This window comes from Gekko japonicus, unplaced genomic scaffold (genome assembly GCF_001447785.1).
Source record: "Gekko japonicus isolate JY-2015 unplaced genomic scaffold, Gekko_japonicus_V1.1 scaffold298, whole genome shotgun sequence".
Classification (NCBI taxonomy): Eukaryota; Metazoa; Chordata; class Lepidosauria; order Squamata; family Gekkonidae; genus Gekko; species Gekko japonicus.
Genome location: NW_015163615.1, coordinates 1102411 through 1112127, shown reverse-complemented (window position 1 = coordinate 1112127; position 9717 = coordinate 1102411). Strand labels below are relative to the sequence as shown.

At 40.9% G+C, this 9717-nt stretch overlaps 1 protein-coding gene across 1 annotated transcript in view; it reads left to right on the top strand.

Moving 5' to 3' along the window:
• USP4 (ubiquitin specific peptidase 4 (proto-oncogene)) overlaps positions 1 to 9717 on the top strand; it is a 60196-nt gene that overhangs the window by 1911 nt on the left and 48568 nt on the right. Inside the window, exons 3-5 of the mRNA XM_015407415.1 lie at positions 973 to 1103; positions 2730 to 2856; positions 4347 to 4492. Of these exons, the coding sequence (XP_015262901.1) occupies positions 973 to 1103; positions 2730 to 2856; positions 4347 to 4492 (404 nt within the window). The remainder of the gene's footprint in view (positions 1 to 972; positions 1104 to 2729; positions 2857 to 4346; positions 4493 to 9717) is intronic.

Below are 9717 nucleotides of genomic sequence, written 5' to 3'. Positions count from 1 at the left end.
ACTGTCACTGACAACAAAAGATATGACAGTCACTGTGAATTCGTTGACAAAGTATCCTGATGAGTTTCATGGTAGCTTTTCCTGGCTAGTTATTAGTATTAGTAACAACTGCAAAACAAGCTTGTGAAACATTGATATAAAGCTTTGTGATGTGGTTTTGTAGGCCATGTGCATAGCAAAGTTTTAAAGAAGTGTAAGAAACCCTTTCTAACTCTTTGGAATAGCCTCTGTAAAAATTGTAAAACACACCTAGCAGAATTTAGCAATGCATATGGTTATTGCAATTGCATCATATATATGCAAAGGAATCCTCTTTGAAGTAGCTTCCATTAATTAAGTGAACCAGGGTGTTCCCCAACCATTTAAAAATTGTGTTCTTTAAACAGAACTCCTGTTGTTGAGATGAAAGGACAAAGTACTTGTTTATATCATCTCTTCTGACACAAGTAGTCTCTTGATTGTAATCTGAGGAGATTTTCATGTTTTGTCCATTTTGAGGAAATGTCCAGTAACTGCCAATTTGTCAGTTAAAACCAAGCTGCTGATTTACTGATTTACTTTATAGCTTTACATTTTCGCTAAGACATATGATAGACTACAGAATTTTAAAAAATGATGCAGTCATACAGCATAAGACATCCAAAACAGCATTTGTTTTAATCATTTATTTTGGGCAAAGAAGTTCCTGAAACTGCTGGTGAGCTAATAGTGTAATCCTAAACTGAGTTACATCCTTCTAATCCATTGACTTCAGTGGACTTAGAAGGATGTAACTGGTTAGGATTGTACTATAAAACTCCTGATGAAGTTTTGTTTTGAGCACTTATTTTATTAGGCAGCAGCTGTAGCTATGTGTGTAGAGATTTTCAAAAGTGTCTGAATTTACCTGCCATTTAAAAGGATGTAAATAAGATACTTGAATTTCATTAAGAGCTTTTGTCTTTCTTTGGGTCACTTTCTTTCCTTTTTTAGATTCAGAAGCGCAAACCTTGAAAGAGCACCTAATTGATGAGTTGGACTATGTGTTGGTTCCTACTGAAGCTTGGAATAAATTAATAAACTGGTATGGCTGTATCGAGGGACAACAGCCAATTGTCAGAAAAGTAAGTGTTCATTATCCTTGGGTGATTTACCCTAACTGTATAAGGCCACTTTCTCCAGCCATCCCCTGCCTTGAGCTCAACAGCATAAAGATGAGATATAAATATAGGTGTCACTTCAGGTAATTCCTCTAGGCGTGTTGCATTGTCCTGAAGATCTCTTAATGCAGAATACTTCTCTTTGGAATAGTGTGGCATAAGTTTCCTGGAGGCTGCATAAAACATTCTTTTATAGCCACCCATTAGCTAATGTAAAACAGGGGAGTGGGGGTTGTTCTGCTGCTTAGATATTAAAATAGATTTCAGTCTGAAGTCATATGCTAAGGGCCTCTTCACCCATGACATTCTTGTGGTGTTGATTTCCTAAAAGTTGTGTATGTTGCAGAATAAACACACTGACTTCACAGAAGGTAGTATGCATGTGTTTTTCAGATATGAAAATTGGGAAAAAACATTGTCACGTTACTGTAAGAGTATGATTTTATGTATGTGAAGTATATAGTGGGTGGACTTACTTAACAAAAGATGTTCCTTGGATTCCCTTGATATGCTACTATACCTAGGTTGAATAATCCCATATTGTGCTCAAAGAAATATCAAAGATATTTTAAAAGCAAAGTAACAGATATGTGATTTGTTGTATAGCTCTTCAGAAGTTCCTATGCTTGTTGGTAGTGGAATGATTTTTTTTGTAATCTCCAGTAGTTTAGAGAGCAATCCTAAAAAAGGTCTATATAGAAGTAAATCCCATGTTATTCAGTCAGATTTACTCTCAGAAAACCATCCTTAGGATTGCAGCCATAGATAAGTGTTTGTTATTTATGTAAAACCTTAAATACACCAAAAGCTTTTAAAGTAAAACTTTCCATCCAGCAGATGTAAAACACATATTTTATAGCAGTTACTTTTGTAGACTTAACAATGCTTTTAATTAAGATTTTCCAATGCTTACCATGTTCCTTGACATCCCTACTGCTGCATATGCTGGGCATTTTGCTGGACTGGTGCCTTGTAAGGTAGTCCTGAAGGAGGTTTAATAAGTTGTGTAGATGTGGCAGAGATACTACAGACTACACTTGAGGGCCCTAAAGCATCCGTGAAGTATAAAGTGGAAGGGCACCCTGTTTTTGTATTTTAAAAAATGTTCTTGGATTACTATGTCAAAATGTAACTTCAAAAGAAGATGCAAAATGTATTGGATGTTTCAACATGCTGTTGTTTCCAGAATTTCCTTCAGCGTTCCAAAAGGGCTTAGAAAAGGACTTCAAAGCATTGCGGTGGTGGGGTTTTCAGAAGCCCATTGGTTGACAGAGGAGAATTACCTGTAGCTTGTGCCCTCAGCTAATTTGTTTCTATCTTGACTGAAAATCAAGCCTGCAGTTTAATTCAGTGGAGCTTATTTCCAAGTAAACATACTCCGTATCAGGCTGTAACTGGATTATCTAAAGTCAGATAGCTAGTGGTTCAGCTGGGGTTAGTGAAGTTTTTTTGTTTCTACGTACCAAGGTGAGATAGAAAGGTTTAAAGACAGGAGCCAGTCAGTTTAGATTGTGATAGTTTTATTAGCAATAAATCAGTACAACTACCTGGATAGTTGTACCTGCTTTACAGAAAATCTTTTCTTCATAGGTTGTGGAGTATGGTCTGTTTGTGAAGCACTGCAAAGTAGAGGTTTATCTTCTGGAGCTGAAACTGTGTCAGAACAGTGACCCTGCTAATCTTGTGAGCTCTTATTTCAGCAAAGCAGACACTGTTGGTAAGTAATGCTTGTTAACTTTGCTGAACATTTTAGAAGCAGCCACTGTTAGTATCCTCCAAAACTGAACAGGAGTCTTGGAGCATCTTAGACATTTTTTAAATCTTTAAGATGCAACAAGGGTCTGGTTTGTTTTGATGCTAGCATTTCTGCCTTGCTGGAATTAGTCCCATTCAGTAATTTGTTAGAGAACTAAATGGGACAAATGAACTTTATATACTTTTTCTCATTCTGTTTTAACATGTTACTGAAAATAGCTTGTTCTCCCATCTGTGAAGCAGAAAAGAAGAAGAGTCCAATAGCACATTGAAGACTAACAGAGCTACCTATCTTGATCTGTCTGCATTTGTGAAGTTGAATATGTTGTTTCTTTGATGTTGCTTTTATACAATCATAGTTATCATTTTATCATTCTTCCTGGGAACTGAATACTGGATTTCAGATACTGTCCTTTCTGTTGGAACGGTTCTGCCTTTATACTGATACTTTTAGAAGCATATACTTCATTAACCAAACCACAATTTGTTTGTGAGTTGAATGAACCTCCATTCCGCAAGCTTGTGTACTTCCTTTCTGCTCACATTGAGTGTGTGATGAAGTGACACGTCACCCAATCTGTAAGAATTTTCTGCTTCACTTTATGAGTGTTGAGTTTATACTCTGTAAATGCTCCCTGGTTAAGCTCCAACTTACAAGTTGTCTATAACCAGCTCTCCTCCCTCCCCCTTACTCAGTTCTTTCTGAATTCCAGGCTGGCTAATTTGGTTGCTGTAAAGCTATTAGTATACTAATGAGGAAAAGTTGCCTGGCAGCAAGTATGCTGTAGAGATTGGGAAGCCTCATAGTGATCAAATACTTCCAGCCTTTTCCCTTCCTGGTGAAGTTGCAGAGGTAGGGATATGGGGAGAAGGGCTCCCTTTCAAATGGGGGTGCAGCCATTCTGACAGGCAGGGTTTTGTTGAGATCATAAGGAGATACGTGAAGAGACTTTGTTAGGACTCTGAAGGGGGGAGACGCTGGCACAGGGTCAGAAGAGAGATGATCACCAGATGAAGAAGAAAGTAATATGAAATATCAGAGCTAGAACATCAAACCTGGGGCTCTTAAGATATTTCTGCCTATCTTTCCAACATCACAGAGATAAGTTGTAGAGCTAAGGAAAGAGGATACAGATATATGTATAATTTTCTCTATGATCAGATGCTGTAGTATTTTACTGTTCAGTTGAATGCTTTTACTAGCTGTATTCATTTATTACTTTTATTCTTTAAGATAAAACTTTTTTTTCTGAAATTGAAGTTAATTTGGTCTTTTCAACCATGGAAAAAAACTCATGTTCTGGCTCACATCTATCAAGGTATGCAAGATATGCATAGGCACAGTTAGTAATATATTTACCAGTGGAAACAAGTCAATGTGTGCATGCCCTTAGTGTAAGACATTTCTCTTCAGATATACAGCATGTAAGACTTTGTGTTTTTTCTTAACAGCTGCCATTGAAAAAGAAATGAGAAAGCTGTTTAATATCCCAGCTGACAAGGAGATTAGGCTATGGAGCAGATATATGAGTAATACTTATGAGCAGCTAAGCAAACTTGACAGCACTATACAAGATGCGGGACTCTATCAGGGACAGGTAAAATGCTAATCACTCCTAGTTGTTTTTGGAAATGAATACAGGCTGGGGGCCTGCAGTGGTAGAGCAGCGGCGACAGTTTGGAAATATCATCCTACATCCCAAAAACTGTCACTTCAGGGACTTGTGAAAGCTGAGTTCTCCTCTTCTCTACTTTCCTTTGGTTGGCACTTGGCTACTTTCCACATCCTGTCCCTTCTGGAGCATATTTAGTCATCATAAGCATAAGTCACATTTTCCTGTATAAGCTTCTGCTTAGTCTAAGTTTGCAGCTTTTCTCATGCACACAGGGTCCAGACACAGTGGCCCAGGAGGATCTGCAACAAAAATCCCTAATGGGATTGGTTGTTTGGTCTGTTATCTAGCAGGGCAACAGGAAAACCCCAGGAGCAACAGAAATGTAGGAGCCATGCAATACTCATTTGGGTGGGTCTGGGGAAGGTCATAAAAGTAAATATCATACTTTTTCTTTCCCCATAAACTTTTGCCACCATCTGCTATGCTGTGATAAAACATTCAGATTATAGACGGTCTACCCCAGCCTACTTTAAGAGTGTGGGGTTGGAGGTTTAAATCCATACAGCCCTGCTGATAACCGTGGATCTGAGCCCTTTATCACAAAATAGTAGAGGATGGAGATTTCTTGAAAGGGGAAAATATTTTTCCCTTTCTTTCAGCCAAACCTTCCCCCACTCAACTGGAGAGAGACTTTCCTACTTTTCTCCATGGTATGGTGAAGGAATGAGCAATCTCTCTGCTTTGGTCTAGACCTCTGAGAAGCTCTGACAGCAGGGAGACTGAGTCCTTCTCCCTCCTTCAGGTGATGGGGAAAAGTAAAGAAATATCTTTTTTCATCATGGAGATGTTGAAAGTAGGAGCTTTTCTTTGCTTTTCAAAGTTCTCCAATGGTATAAAAGCCTGAGTTTTTTCCAGGCTTGAGAGATAGATAAGGACCAGACTTCAGCCTACTGACAACCAGGAAGAGTGAGAGCTTTCACATACACACAGGCCTTAGTTGGTTTTTGAGGAGTTTTGCCCTCTTTGGGGTAGTGAAGGAGAAAGTGGGTATTTTTTAGGCTGCCTGGCGTATGGAGAAACCTCTCTCTTTCTTGTGTCTTGCCCTGTAGTGCTGTTTTTATTATCCATGCAGGGGTTAGGCCAGGGGTCCCCAACATGGTGCCTGTGGATGCCGTGGTAGTCAACAAGTGCTTTTAGAAAGTGGGAGGTGTTAAGTGGGGTTTCAGCGTTCCAAAAGGGCTTAGAAAAGGACTTCAAAGCATTGCGGTGGTGGGGTTTTCAGAAGCCCATTGGTTGACAGAGGAGAATTACCTGTAGCTTGCCTTCAAAGCATTGCGGTGGTGGTGGTGGTGTTTTCAGAAGCCCATAGGTTGACAGAGGAGAATTACCTGTAGCTTGTGCCCTCAGCTAATTTGTTTCTATCTTGACTGAAAATCAAGCCTGCAGTTTAATTCAGTGGAGCTTATTTCCAAGTAAACATACTCCGTATCAGGCTGTAACTGGATTATCTAAAGTCAGATAGCTAGTGGTTCAGCTGGGGTTAGTGAAGTTTTTTTGTTTCTACGTACCAAGGTGAGATAGAAAGGTTTAAAGACAGGAGCCAGTCAGTTTAGATTGTGATAGTTTTATTAGCAATAAATCAGTACAACTACCTGGATAGTTGTACCTGCTTTACAGAAAATCTTTTCTTCATAGGTTGTGGAGTATGGTCTGTTTGTGAAGCACTGCAAAGTAGAGGTTTATCTTCTGGAGCTGAAACTGTGTCAGAACAGTGACCCTGCTAATCTTGTGAGCTCTTATTTCAGCAAAGCAGACACTGTTGGTAAGTAATGCTTGTTAACTTTGCTGAACATTTTAGAAGCAGCCACTGTTAGTATCCTCCAAAACTGAACAGGAGTCTTGGAGCATCTTAGACATTTTTTAAATCTTTAAGATGCAACAAGGGTCTGGTTTGTTTTGATGCTAGCATTTCTGCCTTGCTGGAATTAGTCCCATTCAGTAATTTGTTAGAGAACTAAATGGGACAAATGAACTTTATATACTTTTTCTCATTCTGTTTTAACATGTTACTGAAAATAGCTTGTTCTCCCATCTGTGAAGCAGAAAAGAAGAAGAGTCCAATAGCACATTGAAGACTAACAGAGCTACCTATCTTGATCTGTCTGCATTTGTGAAGTTGAATATGTTGTTTCTTTGATGTTGCTTTTATACAATCATAGTTATCATTTTATCATTCTTCCTGGGAACTGAATACTGGATTTCAGATACTGTCCTTTCTGTTGGAACGGTTCTGCCTTTATACTGATACTTTTAGAAGCATATACTTCATTAACCAAACCACAATTTGTTTGTGGGGTGAATGAACCTCCATTCCGCAAGCTTGTGTACTTCCTTTCTGCTCACATTGAGTGTGTGATGAAGTGACACGTCACCCAATCTGTAAGAATTTTCTGCTTCACTTTATGAGTGTTGAGTTTATACTCTGTAAATGCTCCCTGGTTAAGCTCCAACTTACAAGTTGTCTATAACCAGCTCTCCTCCCTCCCCCTTACTCAGTTCTTTCTGAATTCCAGGCTGGCTAATTTGGTTGCTGTAAAGCTATTAGTATACTAATGAGGAAAAGTTGCCTGGCAGCAAGTATGCTGTAGAGATTGGGAAGCCTCATAGTGATCAAATACTTCCAGCCTTTTCCCTTCCTGGTGAAGTTGCAGAGGTAGGGATATGGGGAGAAGGGCTCCCTTTCAAATGGGGGTGCAGCCATTCTGACAGGCAGGGTTTTGTTGAGATCATAAGGAGATACGTGAAGAGACTTTGTTAGGACTCTGAAGGGGGGAGACGCTGGCACAGGGTCAGAAGAGAGATGATCACCAGATGAAGAAGAAAGTAATATGAAATATCAGAGCTAGAACATCAAACCTGGGGCTCTTAAGATATTTCTGCCTATCTTTCCAACATCACAGAGATAAGTTGTAGAGCTAAGGAAAGAGGATACAGATATATGTATATCATTTTCTCTATGATCAGATGCCGTAGTATTTTACTGTTCAGTTAAATGCTTTTACTAGCTGTATTCATTTATTACTTTTATTCTTTAAGATAAAACTTTTTTTCCTGAAATTGAAGTTAATTTGGTCTTTTCAACCATGGAAAAAAACTCATGTTCTGGCTCACATCTATCAAGGTATGCAAGATATGCATAGGCACAGTTAGTAATATATTTACCAGTGGAAACAAGTCAATGTGTGCATGCCCTTAGTGTAAGACATTTCTCTTCAGATATACAGCATGTAAGACTTTGTGTTTTTTCTTAACAGCTGCCATTGAAAAAGACTCCTACCTCTACATTTGCTGAATAAAGGAGGGGATTGTGGAGTTTTTAATGTGTGTGTGCTTGTAGGTTTTTTTTGAGAGGGGGGGGAGAACATCTGGCTGCAGTCAAATGGCAATTCTGTTAGTGGCCTGCTGTTGGTAGTGAGGAGTAAGCCTTATTTAGTAATTTATTATTTTGTTCATTTATTTACTTCATTTGTACCCCACCTTTCTCCCCAGTGGGGGCCCAAAGCAGCATACATCATTCGCCTCTCCTCCATTTTTCCTTCATGACAACTCTGTGAGGTAGGTTAGGCTGACAGTGACTGGCCCCAGGTCATCCAGCAGGCTTCCATAGAATGGGGATTAAAACCTGCATCTTCCAGATCCTAGTATGACACTCTAACCACTACACCAGACTGGCTCGTTGTGAAAGAGGATGAGTGGGAGGAAGGTGGGAGAGGTGAACTCTTTATTGTGATATAGCATCTTGAGACCTTGGTCAGTTGATTAAATCCCTAATTCCTCATGGTAAAAACAAGGGCCTATGGGGTTGTTCTATCACTGAGTGCAGGGCTGCAATGGAATACTTTCTGGTTTAGAAAGTCTTTGGTTTAGCTCCAGTTTACTGTGATATCCAAATTCTGTTACTTAACAAATTGGGCCTGTCTTTTCCCCATTAATCAAAATGCTAAGCATGGTTCAATCCTGAATATTGTGACAAGCTGGATTTTAGTTTAGGTAGCTAAACTAAACGGGGAAGGGAGCTTGTAAGCCTGAGGATTTTAGTCTTATTCCCCTCATTAACAAACCACAAATGTCTGTGATGTTGAAATAGAATCCTAGATGCATTTTACTGAAACGGCTTTTCTTTAAAATGAAAATCCCATGTTTTCCAAAATTGTAATTGAATTCTGAATTTGCAAAAAATTAGTGTGCATAGGCACAGTTAGTAATATATTCACCAGTGCAAACAAGTCAATGTGTGCATGCCCTTAGTGTAAGACATTTCTTTTCAGATATACAGCATGGAACGGAGACGGTACTGGTCGCCCTTACTGACGACCTTCGTAGACATCTGGATCGGGGCGGCGTGGCAGCACTGTTGTTACTCGATCTGTCGGCCGCATTTGATACGGTCGACCATCAGTTGCTTGCCCGCCGCCTTGCCGATGTGGGGATTCAGGGGCTCGCCCTTCAATGGCTTGTCTCTTTCCTCCAAGGTCGGGGACAGAGGGTGGAATTAGGGGAGCAGCGGTCCCGGAGGTACCCGCTTGAATGCGGTGTGCCTCAGGGGGCAGTGCTCTCCCCGATGCTATTTAACATCTATATGCGCCCCGTCGCCCAGATTGTCCGGAGGTATGGGCTTGGGTGTCATCAATACGCCGATGACATCCAGCTCTATCTGATGTTGGGTGGCCAGTCGGACTCTGATCCAGAAGATCTGCATCGGGCGTTGCAGGCCGTATCTGGATGGCTCAGGCTGAGCCGGTTGAAGCTGAACCCGGCGAAGACGGAGGTCCTGTGTCTGGGCCGGAACGGGAAGGGACTGGGGCTCCCGCTCCCGACCTTTGATGGGGCGCCGTTGGTGCCAGCTTCGGAGGTTAGGAGTTTGGGAGTGCTCCTGGACTCCACCCTATCGATGGAGGCCCAGGTAGCAGCCACTGCCAAAGCGGCCTTTTACCATCTGCGGCTGGTGCGGCAGTTGGTTCCCTTTCTCAGCCGCGAAGACCTAGCCACAGTGATCCATGCGACGGTCACCTCAAGGCTAGACTACTGCAACGCTCTCTACATGGGGCTGCCTTTGTCGCTGATTCGGAGGCTGCAGCTAGTGCAGAATGCGGCGGCCAGGCTGGTTGCTGGTGTCTCGAAATGGGACCACATCCAGCCTGTGCTCA